Here is a 27,718-nt window from a genome sequence, read left to right as displayed (position 1 = left end):
TGGTGCAGGGCTTCCCCTCTCTGTCTGTGCTTCCCCTGCACCGCCTCTCGCTGTCAGGCCCACGTGGCAGCCTTGTGTTCGATCCAAGCTCCCCACTCAGGCTTTGGGGCCATTATGGGGACAGCGCTGTCCCGCTAACAGCTTCCTTTCCCCAGGCTCGCTGACTTGTCTGCCAGTCCAGAGCGGAGCTCGGAAGGTTCTACTTAACTTGCAGAACAAAGGGAGAAGAGAGCAGTGGCCATCCGCACCCAGGCTGACAGGTAGTCGGCACCTTGTGGGGCTCAGCATCTGATCGTGCGCACCGTGCAGGCGGTGCAGACGCCGTGCCACGCACGCAGCCCTGTGCAGTGCGGGCAAGCCTGCAGCGGGACAGCTGAGCTCAAGTCGCTGACGGGGGCTCGTACCCCCTGCCCTGTGGTCTGATCTCAGGTGATATTCCCATGTCAGAGTAATATAGTTCTGGGGAAAACGGCGTCCACGAGAAAAATCAAACTATCATCCTTGTTGTCAAAAGGAAGAAAATCTTTGCCTGAAAGTAGACTCGTCCGGTGTTTTTAGCTGAAATAAAGGGTGCCCACAAAATGTAGTCTGGTTGGCTTGTCTCCGCGAGGCCCTAGCGACCTCCCGAGGCCTGCAGGCAGGGGGCGCCGCCCGTGCAGGGTCTGGCAGGTGTCACACAGCGAGCTCCAGTTCCATCTGACACTGTCCCCGTTCCCCTGGCAGGGGATCAGGCAGCTGCATCAAACACAGCCCGAGATGTTATCGATGATAACGTGATTGTATTTTCTCGTCCAGAGGCTTCTAAACAAGGGGACTTGAGCAATCAATGCCCCAGGAGACAAATGCACGTATCAGGACCTTGGCTTCAGCCAGGAAAGAGCCATTTGTTCAGACGTGGGGAAAGGCATGACATTCCACACATTAACATTGATTATTTCATCAATAGGTTAATAGAAAACCAGGCCGCAAGTTCACTTCCTGCTTATCCATCCCCACGGTAATGGGGCCCAGAGAGTGCACAGTGCAGGGGAAAGAGGCTGCCTGCACTTGAGCCTGCCTCCTTCCCAGGGGCGCGGATTTGGATGTAAATGCTCTGGGAGGAGGTGAGTGCAGCTCCAGGCGGTGCAGCCCCTTCCTGGCTCCTTCGTCCTGAAACAGGTGGACAGGGCCGCAGACGCTGGGTCTCCTCTGCGGACAAAGGAAGTGCGTTCTCCTGACTCGGCATGGTCCAGTCTGCGGAACCTGCCGATGGTCGTTCTGCGTCTCTTTGGGTTTTTTTTTTTAAAGATGTGTTTATTTATTTGAAAGTCAGAGTTGCAGAGAGAGGGAAAAACAGAGAGACGGAGATCTTCCATCCACTGGTTCATTCCACGGATGGCCGCAACAGCCAGGACTGCGCCAGGCCAAAACCAAGAGCCAGGAGCCGGGAGCTCCTGTGGGGTCTCTCACGGGAGCGGCAGGGGCCCAAGTGCTGGGACCATCTTCCGCGTGGTCAGAAGTGAAGTAGTGGGGACTTGAACCTGCGCTCATACAGACTGCGGGCATCCAGCGGTGCAGCAACACCTTCAGCATGTCTCTTTCTTTCTTTGAAAGGCAGTCACACAGAGAAAGAAAGGCAGAGCGAGAGAGGGAGAGGTCTTCCGTCTACTGGTTCACTCCCCAAATGTCTGCAGTGGCCTGAGCTGGGCCGATCCGAAGCCAGGAGCTTCATCTGGGTCTCCCACATGGGTGCAGAGGCCCAGGCACTTGGGCCATCCTCTACTGCCTTCCCAGGCCCCTTAGCAGGGAGCTGGATTGGAAGTGGGGCAGCTGGGACTCGAACCAGTGCCCATATGGGATGCCGGCACCGCAGTCAGTTTCTCAACCCGATATGCCACAGTGCCGGCCCCATGATCAGCATCTCTAAAGCCATGCTGATCCTCCTTCCAGGTGTGGCCTTACCTGGGACAGGTGCTCAGGCCAGCCCTCATGGGAAACCCCAGAGAGACCCATGGACTATAGAAGGGCTCGGCTGCCAGGCCTGCGGGTGACGTTTCTTACTAAATTGTTGATTTTCAGACCACGGAGTAGTTCACAGGTGTTCAGTTAGGAGTCTTCCTCTGTTGAAATCAAGAGACAACTAAACCGCAGCTGGTCTCTCCCTCCGCCCTTCATGGCGAATGCAAAATTTGCATCCATATCGGAAAGTTCACAGCAGACTTTATCGCGACACAAAAAAAGGTTGGAACCCACCCGTAATTTCTCCACGCCGGGCACCCTCTGGCGTTTCGAAGACTCCCTGGGGAGGCTGTGCTTCAGAACCACATTCACCTCCTTAAAAGTCCAGGATTCCATCGGAGCACTACGAGCCCAGAACAGATTTGCTCAGTAGCGACACCCCGCACAGGGGCCGCGTGGTGACGCGGGGTCACTGGCCACCGAGGCCTGGTACCCACACAGCCTACAACCCACGTGCAGAAGGCGCTGCCCGGGGCTGAGTCTTCCGCTGTCACGCCGCAGGCAGGCCCGAGCAGCTGACCCGTCCTACGGTCCTGCGTCATTCGCACCTTGGGGTCAGCATCGGGGTTGCTGCTCGGCCGCCAGGGCGGCCTGGCCCAGGTGAGGCCTCACCTGTGCTGAACACACGGTGACCCAAGCGGAGCCGTGGGTGCTCTGACGCTCTCTCACCTGCTGTGTGGTGGCAGCACGTGTGACGGTGACATTGCCGGGCCGGGCGTGTGTGTGTGCCTGCGTGGCAGGCCCACCGTCCGGCCCCTGCGTCGGAGGCTCTGTCCAGCTGTGTCTGCGTGAAGACTGCTCCGCAGGAGCCACTGGGTCTAACTCTCCCGTTGTTACACGATGTCCCCTGGGAGGCCAGGAGGTCAGCCTCCTCCATGCGGGGTCGTGGGCAGCCCTGAGCTGACTGCCGGGAGGGTGAGGAGGTGTCCGTGAGGCAGTCTGGAGGCCGGGGGTCCCGTTTACCCACTTGGTCACGACACACAGGGGTCGCCTGTGCCCATGTCCGGTTGGTTCTGCGATCACCCTGACCCCAGCCCCGCTCTGTGGATGGCCGGCTGTCTGTGCTTTTTGGCTGAGGGCTTAATCCCCACTCGGAGCCTGCACCGTCCCTCAACGATACCAGGGCCTGCTGCCGTGAGGGACTGTCCAGACCAAAATCTGCCTGGATAAAACCGCCCCGTTCTGTGAAAGCTCAGGGCCTCAAGCACCTGCCCTCTGGTAACCCCCCGGGGTCTCGTGGGATTCGGCCTACTCCCAGAGCTCTGCCAGTCAGAGGCCTTGCGGCTGCTGGGGTCCAGCTCCTTGCAAAGGTGCCGTCAGCCGCCGAGGAGAGGGGCCAGTTGGTTGCCGTTTGGAGTGGCCACGGGCTTGCAGAGGTGGCGCATGGACCGCTTTGCCTGGGCACGTCTTTGTTTTCGCACAAACCCAGTGGCGCTGACGCCCGCCTGCCCGCCCGCCCTTGCTGAGTTCTCGTGCTAAAGGCCAGGGGAGTGGAGGTCCCTGGCCCGCGGTGCCCCTGGCTTCCCCGGGAACTGACGTCACCTGCTGCTGAGTCACCTGCTGCTTTGACATCTCTTTTCTCCCCTTTTCATTGGTTTTTTCTTTTCCTTTTTGTTCTCTCTCTTTCTCCCCCTCTCCCCTCTCTGCTCTCGGGATGCAGCCAAACGCAGAGCATGGAAACTAAACCGTGTTGGTAGCCTGCGAAATATATACAGCAGCAGCGCCAACACCGAAGGTAACGCCTCCTCCGCCCCCCCTCCCCGTGCCGACGCGGAAGCGCCACGGCCCCGCGGTGCATGTGCCCGGCTCGTGTGTGCACACTCAGTCCCGCCGTGCCTCCATCTCGCTCTGTGTGTGTGTTTTATTTTCCCATTCATGTCCCTCTCAGCTCACTTAAATTTTGACCTTTCCCTCCAGTCGCAGAGTTGTGATGTTTAAATTACTTCGGAAACCTATTTTCTCCTCTTTTTTTTTTCTCCTTTTCGTTTATACATGTGGGCACCCAATGTAATATTTCCCAAGTTATTACAGTTTTTAAAAGTGTTGGTATGAGGGGTAATGATCTGTAGCCAAATACAATGGTGTGCCGTGACATTTAAGTAACAGTCTTAATTTGTTTTGTGGAAGCACTCTCCATAATGCTCGCCGCGGCTCCACCGCGAGGCCGCCGGCCCGGGCCATTTGCATGGGCTGCTGTAGCTTGTAGATTCAGTGTATTGTTGTGTTTCTAAAGGTCGTGTGGTGCCAAAGTTCACAAATTGACTCGCCTTGCTGTTTTCACAGAAGACAGCCGTCATTGCTTTTGTATAATAGCAGATTGGATCCCCCCCCCACCTTCATTTGAACAACACAATTATAAATTGCCTTTTTTTTTATGATTACAAATGTCAGGGGTCAGAATTATTTTGATGCCAGGCGAGGGAAAACCACCCCTCCTCGGCCCCAGCCCGCGGAAGGGAGGCCGGCGTGTAATACATGCGATGCAAAACAGGTCACAATCCAGCGATCTCGGGATAATAGGGGGAGATTTTTTTCACTTAAATGCAAGGCAAATGGGTCAAGTAATGGCAAGCTTGTGCCCTAACACTAATTGACTTATTTGGGGATGATTATAACTGTAATATTTTTCTTAATGTCACTGTTTTCTGGGCTGTTGATTTTAGCGATTGCCAAGCAGTGGCATTAAATCTGTGGTAAATTTCAAATTGCACGCCATTTCTGTAAATAAGCCCCTCTCTCCCCATCCCGGTCATTAACCTTTGCTGATTTATATCACCGTCCTCTCTCCTTCCCTCCCGCAATTGCTCCCGTCTCACCGCTGAGAGCCTTGCTCCCCGCCAGAAAAAGAATGAACCCGCGAAACAAAAACCTCACCTTCCCAACAGCCTGCTAAAGAGCCATTTTTTAATCATAATTTCCTCTTCGCTCCTCAAGGGGAAATTGTTGTCTGTTAAGGTACCACGGAGCCTGGCGCGTTTGGTGTCTGCTCCAGGAGCAGAATGGAGGGTGGGGACAGGAGTGGGGTCTGAGGGACATTGAGTGGAGTCTGAGGGACAGGAGTGGGGTCCTAGGGACAGGAGTGGAGTCTGAGGGACATTGAGTGGAGTCCAAGGGACATTGAGTGGGGTCCGAGGGACATTGAGTGGGGTCCGAGGAACAGGAGTGGGGTCCTAGGGACATTGAGTGGGGTCCGAGGGACATTGAGTGGAGTCCGAGGGACAGGAGTGGGGTCCGAGGGACAGGAGTGGGGTCCGAGGGACATTGAGTGGGGTCCAAGGGACATTGAGTGGGGTCCGAGGGACAGGAGTGGGGTCCGAGGGACAGGAGTGGGAGTCCGAGGGACAGGAGTGGGGTCCGAGGGACAGGAGTGGGGTCCGAGGGACAGTCCCGTCAGCGTCAGTGCCTGCGCGTTGCAGAGGGCAGCCGTGCACCCCAGTGCTGTCGGGGTCCTGTCTGACGTCTGCAGGACGTGTGTCATTTCTCTTCCCGGTGCCACTATGGAAGACGCTTTCCTTTTGTTTAGATGTGGGTTTGTCACAGCAGATGTGTTGACCGACAACGTGTGTTGTCAAATGTGGTTGTGTACAGACTCAGGGGCTGGGGGGACCAGGGAGGGGCTCGCGTTTGGCGTCTCCCTCTCGAGGGCCCGCGAGTCCCCCGCAGCGTCGTGCCGGCCTGCCTGCCTTGCCAAAGACTCAGGATTCCAGGCGGCAGAGGTACAGGCTCCTCTGCCCTGGCCGCCAGGTAGTAACGCACGCACGGCGCTCTCGGGCTCCCGTCCGAAGTCTACAGATGCTGAAGAGCAGTGCAGATCTGGGGTCCCTGGGTCGGTGGTGGAAGCTGCGAAGGCGGTCCTGGAGTGAATGATGGCGGCACACCAGACCCCTCCCCCGCCCCGCCCCCCATCCTCCCATCCTCCCATCGTCCGGGACCTGCTCATTCACAGTGAGATTCCATTCGGTGCTGAATGAGATATGTGAATTTCCGATTAAGCAGCACGACCATTCTTCACTTACTTGGGGTTTCCTCTAAGATTAATATCTGAACGCACGCAATCTCATCTCATACGGCCTTTAATAGTGGATCGGAGAAGTCATTTAATGACGTGAACTAAACCGTCAAAAGGCCTTTCTGATTTCCAGCCGCTGAGCTGAATGATGCTGCCGCAGCCTCCCTGTTTGTGGAACGGCCCTGTGCGGGAACTTGGTTCCTGGATTCGCAACCTGAGGCCTTCCAGGGCTCAGGGGACTGAATTGGACAAGCTGTGCCCGCAGCCAAAGGGAGCAAGTGTTCCCCTGAGTCACGTGCTCGGAGGTACTCAAAACAGCACCAAACGGAACCGGCACCAGCATTCCCTGGGCAGAGTCACAGCCTGGGTCTCAGGAGGGCGGGGGCTCCTACCCTGGAGGAACCTGGGTGCAGCTCTCCTGGGAGCCAGGTCGTGAGAGCCAGGCAGGGCCAAGATCTGTGAGCCGTGGATCTCTCTCTGCCCTCTCCCTGCCCCTTGGCTGCTTCCCCACGTCCAGTCTTCAAAGCACCCCTGCCCGGTAGGTTACACACAGGGAGTGGGGCTTCTGTAAGCCGAGTGTGTCTGCAGTGTGAACTCGAATGCATTAACAGCGACATCTGTGGGGCCGGCGCCGTGGCACAGTGGGTTAAAGCCCCGGGGGCGCCCGTTTGAGTCCCGGCCACTCCACTTCCGATCCAGCTCCCTGCTGATGCACCTGGGAAGGCAGCAGAGTTTGGCGCAAGTCCTTGGGCCCCTGCACCCACGTGGGAGATGTGGAGGAAGCTCCCAGCTCCTGACTTTGGATCGGCTCAGCTCTGACTGTTGCAGCCATCTGGGGACTGAACCAGTGGATGGAAAATTCTCTCTCTCTCTCTCTCTACCACTCTCTACCACTCTGTAACTCTATCTTTCAAATAAATAAAGTAAATCTTAAAGAGCAAGATCTGTGCCCAGGCCCCTGTTTGCTCATGAGTCCACGTGGGAGACATGGGCAGGTGGCTGTCAGGCATGGACTAAACCAGGTGAAACACACCTACAACCCGAGACAACGAGCAAAAACTCTGCTCTCGTCGTCACTGGCCTGTCCGTCTGCCTCATTATGTCTGAAACCCAGAGAGAACCTGGCTTGGTATGTAGGATGTTGCAGTAATTTTTGAAGCCTTGTCGCCTGTCAGTGAACTCTTTAAGACTGGCAAAATTAAATGTCTTCCAACAAGAATGCGACTTGTGCGGTTGGATCTTGGAAACCTGTGAGGTGGGTTAGCGGTAGGCTTAGGCTTCACCAGCTAGCAGCTGCCTCCCAACTCCAGGGGCAGAAAGAGCCAAAAGTGTGCCGACTCGGGCTAGCCGTGGGAGTGTTCAACTCCCCGGTAACTTGGTTTCTGAGGAGGACCCACAGCACCGGTGGTAGTGGCAGAGTGGACACTGCAGAGAGGAAAACAGGGCAGGAGGTCTCGGGGCGTGGCCAGCAGCTTCTCCCCGGGCAGAACCACACAGCGCCTGGAGCGTGGCTGCATGCAGAAGCAGGTGCAGCTGTCGGCCGCTGCGCGTGCGTCCCCAGATGCACTGTTCCAAGGGAGTCTGAGCGCTCTCTCTTTGGACATCAGAAAGGTGTTTCCAGTACCTGTGGGAAAGGAGGGAGGTGTTGGGGAACAGAGGGCCATTTCTGGGGGTGCTAGGCACATGCACATTGTGTGGGCCGCACTGCCTGCTCCCAGACAGGAAATGGAAACTCAGAGCAGGCCACTGGCACCGCAGGTGATGCGTGCACCGAGTGTTGGCCACGGTCAGTACTGGCCTGAGGTCCCAATTGGACCTCATCATCCGGCTGTGTTTATGAAGGTCCCGAGACAGGACTATGAGACCCCTGCTTTGGTCCGTGGATGGAGCTGGGTCTCTCAGACACCATCGGTCCCAGCAGGCCCTGGCTGGGGAGCAGCAGGTCTGGAGAACGTGAGGCCGCAGGCATAGCTACGGGCCCCGGACCCAGGCCAGAGCTCTGCACTGTCTCCTGCACGGAGCAGCCCAGACCCGTGCTATTCCTGGGGCAGCTGGGAACAGGCCCAGTCGCTGGAGCCTGCGCCGGCCAGCATCATGCTTGGCCGGTCCTGGGCCTTCCAGTCGTTCTGAGGCAAGTGGAGCAAATATCAGGCACACGTTCCAGGGCACGCCTCCGAAGACGGAGCTTGCCGAGGGCGCGGGGACAGACAGCACGCCTTCTCCGCAGCTCTCACCCCTGCCCGGGTGCCCCCTTCCCTGTGCAGGTCAGAGGAGGAAGGAACGACATGCACCTGCCGCCCTCGGGGAGCTGTGCCAAAGATCCGGTCACAGGTTGGGGGAAGCCAAGTTCCACTTTGGGGGGACGAAGCAGTGTCTGACTTGGAGCTCAGGAAGGCGGCAGCGTCTGCAGAAGCTACAGCCGATGGCGGCGCCTGGCGTCCCATCAGGAACCTGCCCAGCAGCCTTTAAGGAGGGAGGGCTGTGTGCCTCCACATTTCTGTCTTCAGAGATTTATTTTATTGAAAGAGAGACAGAAAGAGAGGTCTTCCATCCACTGGTTCACTCTCCAAATGGCCACAATGGCCAGGGCTGGGCCAGGCCTAAGCCAGGAGCCAGGAGCTTCTTCCAGGTCTCCCACATGGGTGACAGGGGCTCGAGCACTTGGGCCATCTTCCGCTGCTTTCGCAGGCCATTAGCAGGGAGCTGGATCGGAAGTGGAGCAGCCGGGACTCTAGCTGGCACCGGTATGGGATGTCAGCATCGCGGGCAGCAGCTTTACCTGCTGTGCCACAGCGCCAGCCCAAGCCTCCACGTTTTATAAAAGAAGAACCCAAGCCTGATGAATGGCCGTCATTGGCCCTGGGGACTCACGTCAGTGCGGAGACAGTGCCGGCATTCCCGGTCAGTGCCGCGTGGAGCTGTGCACGGTAAACGGCAGGCAGCTGCTTGGGGCTGAAGGAGGAGGTGGCAGATGCCTGTCTGGGGCCGGGGACTGGACCAGACCCCTCTGCAAGAGAGCTGTCATCCCAGCAGAGGAAGGCTGCCCTGCCTTACATGTGTGCAGGGCTGGGCCTGCCCAGCGCGGTGAGGCGCCCATAGCCGGCACCCCTGGGAGGTGACTGTGTCGGCGTGTCTTTCCTGAGGGACTCCGTGCAGTGTCAGAAGCAAGTCCCCACCACGTGCCCTAGCAGTCTCCCAGGACCCGCACAGCTGTCAGGCCCCATAGAGGAGGGCCCCACCATCGGAGCTGCCTCCTGGAACCTGTGTCTCAGCCCTGACTGTTCTAGGTCCAGACAAGTGATTTCAGAAGCCTTGGGTCAGATTTGATGGGGAGTTTTGCAGACCCTGGGTGGTGTCGGGTGGGCTCTCGCATCACCGCCTCGACCGGAACCTTGAGTGAGAAGGTTGGCGTGCCCTCTGCACCTGTTTCCTCCCTGGTGCCCCTGCATGGCTGTGGAGAGAGCCGGCGAGGGAACACACCTGAGACACACAGGCCCACAGGCCCCGCTTGCCCCTGCTGGACTTGCCCAGTGTCAGGAGTACCGACACTCAGGTACCCACAGTTTCTCCCCATCATACAGAGAACAGCACATGCTGGGCCTTTTTTCAGAACGAGAGCACTGATTGGACCAGAAAGTGTAAGAGGGGATTCCAGATTCCAGCGCTTTCCCCCAGACTTGAAACCTGCCAGTCCCAGGTCCGTCTACCTCCAGAGAATTCCTGGTTGTAGGAATTTAGGTCAACACCAGACGTTGGAGCCTGCCGCGCCTGGCTGTGTGGGCCTGGGTGAGTCCTGGGTCTGTCCTTGCCTCTTGCTTTTCTTTCTCCAACACGGAGACAGGAAAACCCATCCTAAAGGTCAATGGATGAAGACAGGAAGTGAACCCTGGGACACCCCCCCACACCTAGGTACCTGGTGCGTGCTGATCTGATTGCTGATAAATCACAACACAGATGGATTTGCTGGGGTAACAACTCGAACCCCATGGACCCGCCTGGCCGTCGTGCTCAGCGAGTCAGCACAGGGCTGGGTCGCGGTGCAGCGAGGGCCTCGCGGAGTGAGTGGCTAATGGGAAATACTTGGCTGCTGCTTAGCAACCTGACAGGTTTCTCTTTCCAAGCCGATAGCCCGGGCCTGGAGCTCGCACGGGGTCCCTGCGACGTGAGCGAATGCGGGAGGCGTGGACGCGTTCCCTGGTTTGTGTTTCTGGAGCTTCGCCGTAGACTCTTTGCTGATTTGGGGAGGTGCTGGCCCTGCCCTGGCTCTGGCGGCCACAGCCTCTGTGCGTCTCTGTACCTGGCCCTGTATAAGGCGTCTGGGAAATGAAACCTTCCCTGTGTTTCCTGAGGACCCTCCTGCCCCGAGCGTCCCTCTGGGAACCGACTCTTCCCAGGGTTGGTGCTCTGTCCTGAACTGAGCCGCTGAACGCCAGCTCTGTTGGGCTCTACGGCTAAACCAAGATATTTACCAAATTCTGAGTTTCCTTGTGTTTCTGCGGACTGCTCTTTCTACTACTAATGGTTTCTCCATTAGTGTGTTTGGGGAGGGGTTGTAGGCCTTCCTCCTGCCCCGCCCCGGGACTTGGTTCTTCCCAACTCTGGACCGCATCCTGCAGGCTTGTTTTCCTTCCACACTGATCGACCCCCCTCCCCCAGTTGGAGGAACATTGAGATCAGAGTCGACTGTATCGTTACAGTGTGTTTGGGCTGACCTGTTATCCTGTGTGGATTAACACAAGATTCACCCTTGAGTAGAATTCTAAACCACTCAGCTCTTACGTGCTGGCTAAGACCAAGCACTGAAGTATCGATGAAACGGGTGCCTTGGGGAAGATGAGCAGAGAGCCTGGGACGGCATGTGGTGTCGCCCCCCATAACCTCAGACGGAGCCGGTGGTAGGGCCGGCGAGACCACCCAGCAGCTGACACCCCCTTCTCAGCTTGCGGTCCTGATCCAGTCTCGCCCAGCCCTTCAGAACTCAGGGAGGGGCAGATGGGCTGGGCCCCGTGATGCTTGCCACACCCACCCTTGGTGACAGCGCTGTCTGGTGTCCTAGTTGGGGACCAGGAGCTGGGTTCGCTTCCCTGCATCCCTGCAGAGCCCTGTCTCTCCTCCCCTCCCCCAGCCCCGTTGGGGTCTCCTGATGAAAACAGCTTCCAAATGTGAGACTCCCCCCCCCCCCCAACATTCGGCTGCTTTTAGCCCTTTTAACCCTTTGTCTGCTAGGATTCTACCAAAAGTAATTGATGACTGATTGGCCCATTAACCTTTAAGGGAGGAAAAAAGTTTGACAGTCCGGCCTTGCGTAATGAGGAGGGATTCCTTGCGAAATCGTCTGATGGCCAAGTTGCTGGCCCCCGAGGAGGCAAAATGAGTCCCACGGGGCCTCGTCTGCATGGAAACTGGACGCAATTAGTGTAATATCCGGTGTTATTAATGTCATTTGGGATAATTGGGCAGGTTGATTTCGACAGGTTCATGGCGCTAAAATACTATTATAGTGAACCTTTCCACAGCTAACCGTTAAACACGGAAACCCGTTTAAATCCCCGTGAGCCCAATCACCAAACTTTATTAAACGGCTCAGCCCTGGGACGCGGCACGGTGGGACAACAGTGTCCCTCGCTTCAGCCTTAGAGGCGTGGCCACGTCTTCATCTCTCAGGGTCGGGGTGGGGGGTCTCACACCCAGCGCGTACCTCTGTCTGCACCTGCTGTCAGAAGGAACGGGTCTGAACCGTGCGCTTGTCACGGCAGGGGGTCCGTGTCGGTGGTGTGACACTGCTCACGGGGTGACACAGGCACCGCGCGTCCTCGCCGCCCCAGCGCTCGTCCTGACGGAGATGAGCATCGCTCAGGCCTGGCCTCCTGACGGACGACCTCACACTGCCCGCCATGGCTTCGTCATTTGTCACTCGTTGCCGGTAACTGAAACATCACCGCAGTGTCACTCCGGGAGCTGGAGCCTGGGTGGGTCTGAGGAAGGCCGCGGCGTTGGCGGGAACTCAGAGGAGCGCATACTTGCTGGGTCCACCCGGAGGAAGGGGAAAATAATTGGGTGCAAAAGTCTGTCCCCCGTCTCCTGGCGAGTGTAAGTGTCACTGCAGCGCTACCCAGCTTTCAGCGGGGGTAAAACAGCGAGGTTTCCTGGGTGTGGGCCCCAGAAGCTGAGCAAGGCAGCACCCAGGGGCGCCTCCAGGATGGGCTTGTCGCCACTGGCTCAGGCAGTGGACAGAAACCCGGTTGAGAGGGGGCTGGGGGACAAGGAGGGATGAGTTACCTTGGGTACGCACCCGTGGGACCGGCAGGTAGAGCCGGCTCTGCTCGCTAATGAGCAGCTCACTTGCCTGTCCCCAGGGAGGGCCCTGACGGCACACAGTTCCCTCCCCAAGACGGGGCTAAAGCAGAGGTCCTGACAGACCCCGGGCAGGAGGAGACCAGGCTGTGTGGTCCCGACTCAGGTGGGAAAACCTGGAGGAGGACTCTTGGGTTGTGCGCCCCCTACCAGAACTGATGGAGGCCGGCAAGAGCCGGTGCACCCTGGCCCAGCGCCAATGGACCAGCCCACTCACAGGCTGACCAGTCAGAGGCCTGGAGTCTGATGCCCCCTCCCCAGAAAGAGAGCAGTAGAAAAGCCCCTGTTGCCCCTCCCTCCTCCCCATCTGCACCGAAACACCCAGAACCCACCTCCTTCCTCCCCGACTCCTGCAGGCAGCCAAGCTCCTGCATCACAGTTCAGCCCTCGGCCCCATCAGGGTAGCCCTCCTGGGAAAGGCGGCGTCAGGGACAGCAGCGCCACTGCCTCTCCACTGGGAGCGATGGCCAGGACCGAAGGGGTCGTCTTCTCTTGCCTCTCCCAGACCAGCCCCAGTGTTTTCAATTAAGACAGGCAAAGACCCCCAGAGAACAGTGGGTCCGTGTTTCGCTGTGTAGAGCCGCTGCTCAGGCCGAAAGACCTGGCCTTTCTCTGCATCACGCAGACCACACGCGATGGCCTCGTGATTACAACGCCGCCTGTTGCCCTTGGCGTGTCGCAGCGCTGTGGGTGCCGTGGACTGATTCCCATCCGCGTCTGGTTCTTCGTCATGGCTGTGATTTTGTGCCTTTCCAAATGGATGCACAGTCGTCACTCGAGACTCAGGGGCGGGGAACATCTGGCCCCTGGGCTTGCAAGGCCCACGGGATCATTTTGGTGTGGCCCTGCCGAGGCAGCCACCAGCGGGACTCGGCCCTCGATACGTCTCCAGCAGGCAGATCAGTAAGTTGACAGTTCTGTATGGCCCGCAAATGACATTACAAATATGCAAGCCAGCCCTTGACAGAGAAAGGGTTCCCCACCCTGCGCTAAGAGAAAGTGGTCTTGGCGCTCGCAGTTTACGCCATCAGGATTTGACGCCTTCCAGGGTCGTTCCGGCCTTTGCAGCCTGTACGTTGCTTCCGAAGCTGCTGACCTCCGCCTGGGTCGCGGGGCGTCCAGCCTCTGTCTGCTCTTTCTCCTCCCGGGCCTTACTGGTGTCTCGTCGTACAGCTTTGGCCATCCTGCCTGAAGTGCGTGGGACCAGAGGGGTTTCGGATTTCGGAATATTCTCGTAAACTCTACTGGTTGAGCATCCCTGTGAAATCTGAAATCCAAAACCTCTTGAGCACTGTGGGAGGTTTTAGAGCATCCTGGATGGGCCAGTGGAGCCGGGGTCTCGGCTCCTGAACCCTGCCCAGGCCACTCTCGGAGTCTGTCATCCATTGCCTGAGGACTGCAGGTGCCGAGGGATCCCCGCTGTTGTTATTTTTAGGGAGTCAGTTAGGAATTCATGGACTTTGGAGCCCTCCCTCCCTCCCAGATGGAGGAAAACAAGTATCATTTCAAAATTTTGCCACCAAAAGCAGCTTATCTGTCTTCGTAGGAAGCCCCAGATAACCTGTGCATAAGTCAGTGGAAACGGGAACAGCAGAGGAGGGGTTGGCGTAATCACTGACTTGCTGCTTGAACACCTGCAATCCCAAGAGCCTGGTTCAAGTCCCGGCTGCTCTGCCTCCGACCCAGCTTCCTGCCAGTGCTCACCCTGGTGGGCCGTAGACGTGGCTTCTTGGGAGACCTGATGGTGTTGTGGGCTCCTGGCTTCAGCTTGGCCCAACCCCAGCTCTTGCAGGCACTTGGGGGATGAAGCAGTAGATAGATTTCACTCTATATATATATATATATATATATATATATATATCTGCCTTTCAGATAACATGAAAATAAGTAAAGAAATATGACTTTAACAGAAATAATTATAGCAGTTAGTAAACAGACAAGGTGTAAGGTGAATGTAGAAATTTAATTGCATGCTTTATCCTGACTATTAAGGGTACTTCATAAGGTCCTGGAAAATGGAATAAAAGCTGGCTTTATTTTGGTGCAAAAAAAAATGTTGAAACCCATGCGCAGTTCTTTCGTAACACATGTTTCTATGAATTTTTCGAAGCCCCAATATGTGCATGGATTTCAGTCTTTTCTACACCAAAATAAACTCACCTTTTAATTGCATCTTCCGGGAACCTCTGACGCACCCTGGTGTCGCCCGTGAGGAGCGGTTTCACGGGATTTTCTTCCGCTCCGGTCCTTAGATCTTTCGTGCCTTTGCTTTGTGTCCCTGCGCCGGCCGGCATGGTTGAGTGAGAGCCGTTACAATGAGCGTCCTTGTCCCCAGCGTCCTGTCGCCGGGTGCTCAGAGGACCGCCTCTGCTCACTCTGCCCTGGCGTGGGGATCGCTTCACTGCGCCCAGAGTCGGGGCGTTCCCTGCAGAAGGTGGGCCAGGAAGGTGGAGTCGCCCTTCTTTCCCTCTCTCCTCTGCGGGTTGGGGAACTGCACACTCTGCTGCTTGTCTGGTTTCCCACACAGACCTGCTGCGCCAGAGTGTGGGGTCAGTTCTCACCTCGCAAGGCCCCTGTGTGCGCACCCCTCCCCCCGCCCCCGCTCTCTAGCACCTGTGCCTGCGCACTGAGTCGTCAGGGGGCCGTCTCCACCCCCGTGTGCGCACCCCCCCCCCCGCCCCGCTCTGTAGCACCTGTGCCTGCGCACTGCGTCGTCAGGGGGCCGTCTGCACTCCCGTGTGTGCACCCCCGCCCCACTCTCCAGCACCTCTGCCTGCCGCACTACGTCGTCAGTAGTGTTTGGCGTCAGTCTTAAGGAGACCCTCCGCGTATCTGTCACTTCATTTCTCGCCCCCACCTTCCTTCCAGAATCTTCCCGAGGTGCGCCTCAGTAACCGCCGTAGCAAACCTCAACTGGTACTGTGCTTTTCTGGGTTTTTTTTTGTTTTGTCCTACTCTTTTTCTCGAAAGGAGTTTTCCTGGGTCTCAGTTCTTGACTGACATTATTTTCTCTTGAGGCTATTTTTCCCCCTTGCCTTGTGGATTTGAACATCATTCATTCATGCATTCATTCAAGGAGCAGAGAGACACCAACACAAAGAGAAGTTCCATCGCCTGCTTCACTCCCCAGATGCCCTTAGCAGCCACGGCTGGGCCAGGCGGAAGTCAGGAGCCCAGAACGCCATCCAGGTCCCCACGCGGGTGGAGGACCCCAGTTACTTGAGCTGTTGCTGCTGCCTCCCAGGGTCCACACACGTGAGAAGCCGGAGTCAGGAGGCAAAGCGAGGGCTCAGGCACTCACTCCAGTGTGGGACACAGGCATCTTACCCAGCATCTGTAGGCTCAGCGCCTGCCCCTGGCTGGTGCCCTGAAGAAGTCTGTCAGCTGACGCTGTGACACAGGGGGTTAAGCTACTGCCTGCAATGCTGGCATCCCATATGGGTGCTGGTTCGAGTCCCAGCTGCTCCACTTCCAATTTAGCTTCCTGCTAATGCAAATGGAAAAGAATTGGAAGAGGTTCCAAGTCCGTGGGCCCTCTGCCACCCATGGGAGAGACCCAGAAGAAGCTCCTGGCTCCTGGCTTCAGCCAGACCCAGCCCCAGCCATTGTGGCCATTTAGGGAGTGAACCAGCAGATGGAATATCTCTCTCTCCCTCTCTCCCTCTCTTCCTCTCTCCCTCCCTGTAACTCTGCCTTTCAAATAAATAAATAATTTTCTTTAATAAAGAAGTCATCGTCACTGTTGTCATCTCTTGGGGCACAACAGGTTAAGCTGCCACTCGGCAATCCCCCCGTCCCATGTCAGACTGCCAGTTCAAGTCTCCTTGAGCTGTTTTCTGGTGTCTCTGGTTTCCTCTGGGTCTCACTCTCTGTCCTCTTCTCTGTGTCTGTGTCTGGTTTGGAAATCATGCATGTTTGATCGTTGTCCGTGGGAAGATCTAGGAGCCAACGGCACTGCAGACCCGGACAGCACCACCCACCCCTTTCCTTGGAGGACTGCTGGGCACACAGCTCTTAGAGTTGTCTTTCCCTTCTGATCCTGACTTAGCTGTCGGGTTCCCAAAGGTGTTTGGCCTAGAGGAGCCCCCACGCTCGCAGGTGTTTCGTACATGCCGTTCGCAGGTTGATCTTGGGAACAGTAGGGGCACACTTGCGGACTGCGCCGTTTTGTGGGCTGCCGTATTGCATGACAACTGGGCTGGAAGGGAGAGCTAAGCCCCAGAGGCAGAGGAGGAGTGCTGGAGGGGCTGATAGCGGACGTGTGCCCCGCAGGAGGCTCTGGGAAGGGTTGGGGCTGGGCCAGAGAGGGAAATCCAGGGTTAAGTGTGGATCCGGGGGCTGTTGCCAAGCAGAGCCGTGACCCATTAGGTGGCAGTGGGGAAGCAGCAGGCTGGATCCCAGCAGGTTTGAGAAGGCAAAAGCAGGAATAGGGTTGACCCGTGAACAGAAACAGAGAGGCCACAGAGGAGCACGTGAAAGTGAAAGGAAACCTCTTCCGTGCATATGAAATGTGGTGTGCAGATGGAACACTTGGCAATGTCCGTAGACAGTTAAAAATGCATGAATTGTTGGATTTTGAGACTGGAGATAAAGACTGAAGAATTGTCCACTTCTGTTGTCTAAACCTTGGAGGAGGGAGTGAGTCCCTAGAAAGGGTGAGGGAGTGGGCAGGTGCAGGAACTAGGAGCGAGTCTTCACTCAAGGCCACGTGAAGCGGAGCCACGGAGGAGAAGGAGGAGCCCTGACTGGCAGGGAGATGGCAGGCACGCCCCATGCACCCCGCCGTGCCCTCAGGCAGACATTGCTAATTGATGGCAGCATCCGTCTTTCAGAGCCCGGAGCCAGCCTTGGGACCCTCACCGTGGGATTTCCTGAGGCTGCTCCGAGCTGCCTGGGCGGATGAAGGAGTTGAGGACTGTCTTGCTCGCTCTCATAGCTCTCAGAGTGGAAGGGGCCCTGCCGACCATCCTGGAGATGCTGAGTTCCCTCCCACCAGGGATTGAAACCCCAGAGGAGCCGAGCCCAGCAGTGCCAGCAGCAGATGATTGAAGGGCTAGGATTGCCTGCCTCTCAGGTCTCCACCGCTTTTCCTGTCCTTGGGTTGACTCCCCAGGGCCCCCGGCACAGGTGTCACCCTCTCCTCCATCAGACAGAACTCAGGAGGCCCCAGGAGTGCCGCTTGGCATTGCACTCCCCTGGGGCTGCTTGGTGACCTCCACCAAGAGTAGGGAAGCACCGCAGAAGGGACCTTGCAGGAAGAGGAGGGCGGCGCACTCGCAGCTGCGCTGTCACCGACAGCCTCGTGCGCTGCGTTGGTTCACTTTGGGCCTGCCGTTCACTGCAGCCACTCAGCCTTTTCGTATTTGCAGCTGGTAAAGCAAACGTTCCCCCAGACCTGACTTCCCAGTCATATGTGACCTGTTTCTGTCACTGGGTTTGTCCATCCTGCTCTGAAGTCCTCCCTCTGGAGCAGCCAGGGACCGAGCGCTGCATCCGTGTCCAGCAGGAGCCAGCAACCGAGCTCTGCGTCCGTGTCCAGCAGGAGCAGCCCTTTGTCTGTAGTTGTCATGAACGCAGCGTGTTGTGTTGGGAATAGCACTCAAGCAAGATGCTTATTTAAAAAAAAAAATTATTTGTTTATTTGAAAGTGAGAGTTACAGCAAGAGAAGAAGAGACAGAGAGATCTTCCATCTGCTGACTCACTCCCCAGATGGCTGCAATAGCTGGGGCTGGGCTAGGCCCAAGCCAGGAGCCAGGAGCTTCTTCCAGGTCTCCCACATGAGCAGCAGGGGCTCAGGCACTTGGGCCATCTTCCACTGCTTTCCCAGCCCATTGGTGGGGAGCTGGATTGGAAATGGAGCAGCCAGGACTTGAGCCGGCGCCCATATGGGATGCCAGGGTTGCAGGTGGCAGCTTCACGCACTGTGCCATAATGCCAGCCCCCGTGTAAGATGTGTAGGCGCTGTTGTCTTCATGATCAATGGCGTCTGAGAGGTGGGAGGTCTTCAGATCCCTGGCGCTTGGCCTCAGAGAGGATTGATCGCTTGAGTTCAAGTTCTACAGCTCTCTCTCTCTGCCTCCTGGCTTTCCACGGGCTCCCTCCTCCCTCCCCACCGTGGCAAGCGTCCACCAGGCTCTGGGGCCACCCACTCCTCAGCCGTCACCTGCAGACTGCAAGCTGAAATAAGCTTTTCTTCCCCAAGAAGCTCCCCGCAGGTGTGGGTGAGTAGGGCTTGTGCGTGACTCTGGAGAAGGTGGAACAGGAGAGCAGGCTGGTTTGTGCAGAAATTTAACTGGAAAGCTGACGGTTGTGAATTTTAGAAGACCCAGCAGATCCTGGTCGGAGGGAACTGTTCTGTGTGTATTCGAAGTGCACAGATTTAAAAGATGGGGGAGCTCGCTCAGGGAATCTCCCAGCGACTGAGCGCCGGTCCCGTCCAGGAATCCCCTAGACTCCCCCGTGGTCTCCTTGTGAATGGCACGCTTCTTTCCCGCCTGACCACCAGGTCACTGGGACAGCTGTTGCACTGCCTTGCAAGAATCCTCAATGGAAGGGGTTGTGATTCCTGGAATTAAGACTTGAAAGCCCAGGGATCAAGGAGCCAGACCTTAAAAATCTGCAGGTGCAGTGGCCCGGCCCCTAATTGCCAGGTGTAATTGCAAGTCAGTCATGGGGAAACCTATTTAAAAGTCACGGGGATTGTGTTTTTCGATGAAAGGGCCCAACAAGCCCCGAGTGTCCAGGTCTTCCTGTGGGCACCCCTGGCCTCCCTCCCCCGTCTCCCGTCCCAGGCAGGCAGAGCGCGCTGCCTGTGCACACACACAGGGATTGTCTGTTCTCTGCGCTGAGGAGCTCTGTACACGGGAGGGAGACTCCTTGACGAATCTCTGGCTTTCTGGACTCTGGTTTGCAGCCCTTCAGCAGTCAGCAACTAACCGGGTTCAGAGAGGGGAGCGTTCTCGCTGCATTCGCCAGCTCTCCGTCACTGTAATGAAATACCCAAGGCAGACCCACTTTCTAGAGCAAAGGGGTCTGTCTTGGCTCCTGGTCCAAGTCTGGGGCCTCAGCTGGCAAAGGTCTCCTTGCTGGCCGAGTCCCATAGGGGTGCAGGGCGTGAGGCAGGGAACGTGTGTGTCTCTGTCTTTGCCTCTTTCTCTCTCTCTCTCTTCTCCTGTAGAGCCACAGGGTTTAAATCGTGGAGTCTGCATCAGCACAGATGCCCTTAGAGGGCTCATGGGCCAGAGCCGGGGGCTGCAGGGCCTAGGCCTGGCCCTCAGCACAGCCGCTGGTCACAGTCAGGGAGTCACAGGCCCCAGGGAGGCTGCTAGAGGCCACAGGCCCTCTGGGCAGGTGCACTGAGGCGGGGTGCTCTCAGGAGAAGCCCTGGGCTTGCGGTGCCTTCCTGCCCGCCCCACCCTAGGTGCTGCTCGGAGCAAGCCCCGCAGGTTGAGGGGTGATTCAGCCTGAAGCAGCTGATTGTGCACCCACGGGAGCCAGCTCGTTGTTTGCAAGACGTGGAAAGACTTCACAGGAAGTGGCACCGCCTGGCCGCTGCGGGGACCAGTGGTGCTCATTTACGGGAGCAGCGAGCATCTGGTTCCCGGGTGCTGTCCCTTGGCGTCAGCAGGAAGGGGTCTCGGCCGCCAGAGGGGGGCTGCGTGCCTCCTGAGACTGAGGGGAGGAGGAAAGCGTGGCTGGAGGCAGGCGGCCCGAGTGGCCAGCTCTCTCCTGCTTCGGGCAGCTGGTGAGGCAGGGCCTTGGGGAGCCGGCCCAGGCCCAGGCCCACCCAGAGCTGCAGCAGAGGAGCTCAGAGCGTGAGGGTCAGAGGATCGCACGTGAGGTGTGAGCCCGCCGAACCCAGCGTGTGGATGGCTGAGACAGCAAACGGGTGAAATGCTGGGCAGGCAGGTAGACCATCACCATTATCGTTAAAGATTGATTGATTGATTGATGTGACAGGCACAGTGACAGAGACAGGGAGGGAGAGAGAGATCTTTCACCTGCTGGTCACCGCCTAAATGCCCAGGGCCAGACGGAAGCCAAGAGCCAGGATCTTGATGCAGGTCTCCCACGTGGGTGGCAGGGACCCAAGCACTTGGGCCATCTTTGCTGCCTCCCCAGGCCGTCAGCAGGGAGCTGAGTCTGAATAGGGCAGCCAGGACTCAAGCCCACACTCGGGTCTGGGCTGCCCGCACCCCAGTGGCGGCCTATCCCAGGGGGCCACAGCACTAAACCCAGCTGCCTTTGTTAGGACTGCTCACCAGGTGATTGCAAGTCCGTGGGCCCCCGGGCCAGCGTGGGGGTGCTGTGTGTACCTAGTTCTGCTCTGTGTGAGCGGGAGCCTCCCTCCCCCTGGCTGAGGCTAGGAATAAGGGCCAAGGCTGGCGTGTTCATGGAGCCCTCGTGGACACGGCCCTGCGTCTGTTGGCATTGCCACAAGGGGACTTCAAGAAATGCTTGGGGAAAAAAAAAAAAAAACAGAATTAAAAGATGTTTGTTTGCATGCACAAAAATGCATATATTTTTGGAATGCACATATAGTTTCTTCACAACATGCATTTATTTCCATGACCCTGCGGAAGCCCCGGCACGCACTTGCTCGCTGGGCAGAGAAGGTGCTGGCCGAGTGCAGGGACTTAGGCTGAGTCACGTGTCCCGTGGTGTGGACGCTACCGCGTCCCTCACTTCCCGATCCAGACAGCCGCCCCGCCACAGCGTGCAAGGCACGGACGGCCCTTCCAGGGCCCCCGCGGTCCACGCGTGCATCACCCTGAACACGTGGCAGTGAAATCTTTTCCCGCTTGCTCTTAGAAGAACAGAACATCACACATTCCCTGGACATGGCGCGTGTGCGGCTGCGCGCACAGATGCGCATGAAGAACACAAGCTGCAGCCCCAGACCAGCAGTGCTAACTTGACTGTCACCCCCACAGACCTGAGGCCAGCAGCAAGTGACAGCACCATTTCCCTGAGTCTCTCTCTCTCTCTCTCTCAATATACCTATTTATTTATTTGAAAGGTAGAGTTACAGAGAGAGAGAGGGAGACACAGAGACAGAGAGAGCTTCCACCCACTGGCTCATTCCCCAAATGGGCGCAGTGGTCGGGGCTGGTGCAACCCAAAGGCAGAAGCCAGGAAGGAGCTCTGTCCAGGTCTTCTACGTGGGTGACAAAGGCCCGGCTACTTGGGCCATTTCCCAGGTGAATAAGCAGGGAGCCGGGTCAGAGGTAGAGCCGCCAAGACTCGAACTGGCACTCCCATATGGGGTCCGGTGCCTCGGTGGCTGTTTAACCCGCTTTTCCACAATGCCAGCCCCTTCCCTGAGTCTCTTGATCTGTGCCCAGCACAGAGACACCAGCATCACATCTGGCTGCCATGTCCCCGTGTCCCTGCCACGGCCAGCTGCAGCCACAGAGCACGGAGTATGCACAGGTGTGGATTCAGATGGCCGCGGCCCCGCTGTCCTGGGCTGCGTGTGCTGAAAAGCACTGCGGTGACGGGGGATGTGCAGGGGGGTGGCTGCCTCACGCGAGCTGAACTCTGGTCCCCCACCCTGTGTTTCAGAGCAAGAGGAGAACTTCGAGTTCATCATCGTGTCGCTCACGGGGCAGACGTGGCACTTTGAGGCCACCACGTACGAAGAGCGGGACGCGTGGGTCCAAGCCATCGAGAGCCAGATCCTAGCCAGCCTCCAGTCCTGCGAGAGCAGCAGGAATAAGGTAAGGCCCCAGCGGGACACAGGGCCAGGCCCCTGGAGGGCAGAGTGTCGGCAGAGTCTGTGGAAGGCTGAAGACCTTCTGTGGCCAAGCACCAGTCTCCAGGCCCGGCCGGGTCTGTGTGGCACGGTGGCCGGACTGCATCCTTAGCCTCCCAGCGAGTCGCAGAGGGACGGAACTGGCCTTGTGTCACAGGGGATGGACTCGTGGGGCTCCTGCATGCACCTGTATTTCGGTTTCGGGTGAAATGTACCCAGATAAAGAGATGCAGACCGGAAGAGCGACGTTCCGCCCCCACGCATGCCCCAGATGCAAATCCACCTCAAGCTGGGAGCTGCCTCTTGTTGGAGATGGGAAGGAAGAGAAAGATGGATTTCTGTTTTCTGAGCTGCTGGTAAAGGCCAGTGTGTGTTTGCTTCAATAATTACAGACAACCCTTCTGCAGTTGTTTAGCCACGGGGGAAAAAAAAAAAAAAGATTTTAAACTGCATTTGCTAGGCTACTGCCCAGCAGTATCCTTTATTCAAAATTCATTTTTCCCATCAAGGGTTCCTTGAGTTTCTTGATTCTAATGATGGGATTTTTTAAAGCCCTTTGCTGGGACATTTTTGACTCTAAGAGAGCATTTCGATTTTTCAGACTATGATCAGCTGGAAACAGAGAGAAAGGACCTTGCCTGCCAGCCTGCAGCCGCGTTTGTAACCATTTAAAGAAATGCCTGCCCATGATTTATGTTCAGCTTTGTCATTAAGAAGGGAGTCTGTCTCTCAGAAAGACAGAGTGTCTTATTTTATTACCCTTTTTAACCAGGGTAAACCAGACCACACTCATTATTATTATAATGTAATTTGCTTCCCTTTTTTAAGGATGTTTTATACCCAAGGTAGAGAGAGCCAGCCACTGCCTTCTTTCTGAGCGCCGGGGCTCACTGGGTCACGTCCACGTGCAGCCAGACGTGGTTCCTGAGATGCTGCCCCCCAGGGAGCCCTGGGTCCCCTTGTCCTTGGGCCTCAAGGCCGTGTGCCGTCCCCAGACCTGCAGATTTCCTTTCGGAACAGGAGGCCGGAGCCAGTGTCACTGGGCACACAAATGCGACCCTCAGTTCTACAGGGAAAAGGGTGTCCTCTCTCCTGGTGGATCTGGGTCTGTGACAATCATGGCCTCCTGTCTCCCACATTGGCCAGCCCGTCCCAGCAGTTCCCCCGTGAGAGTGGGTGGCGTACACCTGGGGCAGGTGCAAATTCCGGCCTTCCACTGAGCTCCCGGTGTGTTCTCCAGGAGGGCGCCCTGGGAGAAGGCAGACTCTTAGCCCTGCCTACTGTGCGCACCTGCTGACAGGCGTGAGAGTCTAAAGGCTCAGTTGAGAGTGATCTGTGCAGTGTCTCAGCTGCCTGGAGGTAGTTTGGAGTGGACGTGGACACATGAACCGACCGGTCAGCTGGCCAGCAAACCACAGAAATTACCCTGGTGCACTGGGGCAGAGACCAGCATGTCCCTCTGTGTGCACACGTATGCTCTCTGGATACCTGTATAGAAAGTTAAACATGTTTTGAATAGGTGAACAAAAATCCAAACGGATTAAAATCTCAGGAATGCCATGATGCTAATTAGGAAACCGTAATTAATAAGTTATAATCCATTATTATATAATTAAGTAATAAATTGTTGCACATCAGATAACTTGACATAAGATAGTTCAGCTTACAAAGAACTCTTACACAGAAATGAAGCTTATTATAACTGTCCTCTGATACCTGTTTTCACTTAGACCTTAATATTAGATGTCTATTTAATAAACAAAAGCCTGAAAACGATTCACACCCTTTTACGTCTGGTCTGCGTCCAGGAGCTCATCCTTGGTAAATGACCACGAATACATGTGTGGGTTTAGCACTGAGCACACTCTATAGCCCTGTCTGTGAAACAGAAAAGTCTGTCAGAGAACCTGGTAGAGGAGTCGTCGGTGGGTGGGGTACTCTGCCCCCATTTAAAACACTGACATCCGAGAGGTCCCAACACCGTGTCACATCAGCCTGTGGGAAGTGCCTGTGTGCCCACAGGAGAGAGGGCTGAGTGTCACTCACGCTGCACCACGATGGTCAGTCGATAGGTCATACGTCCCTAGGTTCACTTCACTCTCCGTGTTTCTAAAGCGGCTGCAATAAGCGTGCATGTCTTCTTTTTTTTCTTTTTTTAAGATTTATTTGTTTATTTGAAAGTCAGAGTTGCAGAGAGAAAGAAAGAGGTCTTCCATCTACTGGTTCACTCCCCAGTTGGCCTCAAGGGCCAGAGCTGAGCCAGTCCAAAGCCAGGAGCCAGGAGCTTCTTCTGGGTCTCCCGCGTGGGTGCAGGGGCCCAAGGACCTGGGCCATCTTCTGCTGCTTTCCCAGACCATAGCAGAGAGCTGGGTGGGAAATGGAGCAGCCAGGTCTCGAACCAGCACCCATATGGGATGCCGGCGCTGCTGACAGCGACTTTACCCGCTACGCCACCATGCCGGCCCCAGCGTAGTTTCTTGAATCTCTTCTAAAGAGGGTGTAATTTAAGAGAGACAGCCCCCAGCTCTCCTCCCCCTCCCCCGGCCCCTGCTCTGGCGCCGACTTTGTTGCTGAACCAGCCGAGGTCTGTTCAGATGTGAAATGGCGCCCCTGGCGCGGCGCGTCACCAGATCGCTTCCTCCCTGCTCTTCAGTCCTCGTCCCGGGCAGGGGTGTGGTGGTGACAGCGCTGTGACCAGAGCCCTCAGGTGCCTGCTGGTCTCCCGGTGCACCCACAGAGGACCCAGAGCTCCCCTCTGTGCCCGCTTCTGCCCGAGTCCCCTCAGCCGACAAGCCCGGGCGTGCACAGCGGGTCCTCGCTCAGTGAGGCTGCTTGCTGAAGACCTCAGTCGGAAAACGCCGTCACCCCGCGTGCGCGCGCCGCGCCGTGCCGTGACCCTCTCTGTCTGTTGATCCGGCCTCATCTCTTGCGCCTGTCTCTCTCTCTCCCTGTACCCAGTCCCGACTCACCAGCCAGAGTGAAGCCATGGCCCTGCAGTCGATCCGGAACATCCGCGGGAACTCCCACTGTGTGGACTGCGACACCCAGAGTAAGTGCGGCCTGGGGACCCGGGCCCGGTTGGGCCACGGCGATGGGGGCAGACACAGCTTCGTGGCTCTGAAGGACCTGAACCGTTTTGGATTTTTGTCTGCCGCAGCGCTCATCCCGCCAAGGCCTCGCTGACGGCGCTGGTGCCCTGAGTCCCACGGGGGCAGCAGCCGTCCCAGGGGGGCGCCCCGTGCACCCCGCGCCCCGTGCCTTATGTGGGCGTGACCTTTTGCTTAATCAACTGCCGTTTGTTTGTTTGCCTTTTCCATAAAATAGGGTGTAATTGATTCATTCCTGCCCAGTGACTTCTGGGTTTTGTTTTGCTTTGTTTTTTGATTTCAAAACCATGCGTGTGGGTTTTGCCTTCAACTGACATCTTTCTCCTTTCTGTTAATCTTCAGTTTGTGACACAGTGTAAAGCATTTGGGCCGACAGAATTAATTCATAGTGACTGCTCCCTGCCTTGGAGTAACACGGCTTTGTCTCCTGCTTTCTGTTGCGATAATATCTTCTTGAGAAAATTTCTTGCTCATATCCTCGAGGGTAGGGACTTCTCTGCATCTCTAATTCCAAGCCTGGAAAAGTTTGCCTTCAGTAGATCACTCCCCATCGGTTCTTCTTTGGTTTTATTTATTCTCATTGTACTTGCAAGGCAGGGAGAGAGAGACGGACAGCGATCAGCCATTTGCTGGGTCACTCCCCAGATACGTGCAACAGCTGGAACTGGGCCACTCCAAAGCCAAGAAGCCTGGAACTCGCTCCAGGGCGCCCAGGCGGTGGCAGAGCCCCCAGGGACTCGAGCCATTCTGTTGCCTCCCAGAATGTGCATTAATGGGAAGTGGGAATGGGAAGCTGAGAGGGGACTTGAACCCGGGCTCTGACACAGATGCAGGCATTGCAGGCAGTATCCTAGCTGCTGAGCTGAGCTGACCACCCACCCCCAGTCACGTGTTGTTAAGGCAGTGTTTGGAAGAGAAGGAAATCCAGTTCCAACAAGAGGCAAGGCACAGGTACCAGCCTGGGTGCTGCCTACGAGTCAGATGCGTGCCACGTGGTCGGTCACGGCCATCCTAGGGCCTGAAGCCCGGTGGCCGAGACACAAGCCCAGCGCCCGCACATCTGGGCACAGCGCAGGGGTGGGGGACCACGCCAAGCAGACTTCCTGTGGGAGCTGTAGCACTGGTGGCTCAGCCAGCCCTGGGGAAGGAGACTCGTGGACGCCTGGGGGACACGAGCAGGTGTTGGGCTGACTGAGGCTCCTCCGGTCCCCGCTCAGAGGCAGAGGGAGACTGTTAGCGGTCCCCGGCAGGGGAGACGTCGGTGCTGTCCTGGAAGTGCCGATTGGGCTGTTCCATTTCTGACAGATTGGAAGAGAGAGTGAGAAGGAGCTGGCCCGGTGGGTGTGAGGCCTCTCTCCAAGTGGGAAATGAGGCACCAGCCAGGGCTGTTCCAGATGGGAGGGAGGGGAGGGGCTGTCTCTGAGACAGAGCCAGGAAGGCTGTCCTCCGGGTGGGGCAGTGTTTATCCTTAAGTGTCCTCAGGTACCTTTTTTTTTTTTTTTTTAAGATTTATTTCTTTATTTGAAATGCAAAATGAGAGAGAGAGATTGATCCATCTTCCATCTGCTAGTACACTCCCCACATGGCCACAACGGCCAGGGCTGAGCTGGGCTGAGCCAGGAGCCAGGAGCTTCCTCCAGGTCTCCCACACGGGTGCAGGGCCCAAGGACTTGGGCCATCTTCTACTGCTTTCCCGGGCCTCAGCAGGGAGCTGGATGGGAAGCAGAGCAGCCGGGACCCACGCAAGCCGTGCTTAAGATGCTGTACCGCAGCGGCGGCCCCTAAAGACACGTCTTTAAAGGGCCTTCTTTTGTTTGACTTTTCAAATTTAGCTTTCAGAAATGCATGCTGAAATGCAGCTGGAGGGCGCGGCAGCCGTGTAAAGTGTGTTTTCATCCTAAACGCGCTCAAGGAAGGCCTTTCCTAAAAGCAAACTCTGAGACACGGTAGCGCACGCACCAGGGGATCAGCCACAGCCCTTCGCCGTTCTGCAGACGGCTGCGGGAGGCCCGTGGCTCCCGGGGGCCATGGCGTGCGCAGGGGAGGCCTCGGGTCTGCAAGTGCTGAGCAGGGAGAGGAGGGCGGGACCACCTGAGCAGTCTCACCGGCAAGGGGATTGAGGGGAGGCAGCATCTGACGGCCCGGGAGAAAGGGGACAGGCAGGCATCCATCTGTGAGGGGCATGGTCTCCCAAAGCCTCCTGGGTTGTCTTCCTGAAGTCCTGTGACTCTGGGAGCGGGTGCCGCGGGGGGCGCCCCCCCGTGGACAGGGGTGCAGATGCAGCAGCGCCAAGCCTCCAGGCGAGACTCAGACGTGATCTCTGACAGCTGCCGCGTGGCTCGCACGCCAGAGGCCCTGGGGAGCCGCAGGGCCTGAGGCCAAGGACACCTGCACAACCATTTGGGTTTTTTTTTTTTTTTCTATTTGAGGGACAGATCTTCTAGACACTGGTTCACTCCCCAAATGCCCACAAGGCCGAGGCCGAGGCAAGGCCC

The 27,718-nt window shown here is 57.0% G+C and overlaps 1 protein-coding gene across 21 annotated transcripts in view; it reads left to right on the top strand.

Moving 5' to 3' along the window:
* The window catches only part of AGAP1 (ArfGAP with GTPase domain, ankyrin repeat and PH domain 1), a 514,165-nt gene that overhangs the window by 423,190 nt on the left and 63,257 nt on the right, over positions 1-27,718 (top strand). For 13 of the 21 annotated variants that reach the window (XM_070071494.2, XM_070071492.2, XM_070071493.2 and 10 more), the window contains 2 exons: positions 21,927-22,081; positions 25,075-25,165. In XM_070071494.2, coding sequence (XP_069927595.2) covers positions 21,927-22,081; positions 25,075-25,165 — 246 coding nt within the window. Of the gene's footprint in view, positions 1-3,658; positions 3,734-21,926; positions 22,082-25,074; positions 25,166-27,718 lie in introns of all 21 variants that reach the window. The other 8 variants (XM_089328880.1, XM_070071488.2, XM_089328879.1 and 5 more) reach the window with 1 other exon arrangement.

This window comes from Oryctolagus cuniculus, chromosome 3 (genome assembly GCF_051225735.1).
Source record: "Oryctolagus cuniculus isolate XC-2025 breed Fujian yellow rabbit chromosome 3, ASM5122573v1, whole genome shotgun sequence".
In the NCBI taxonomy this organism is placed as follows: domain Eukaryota; kingdom Metazoa; phylum Chordata; class Mammalia; order Lagomorpha; family Leporidae; genus Oryctolagus; species Oryctolagus cuniculus.
Note: the sequence above shows the minus strand (reverse complement) of the source record. Positions and strands in the feature narration are given on the sequence as shown.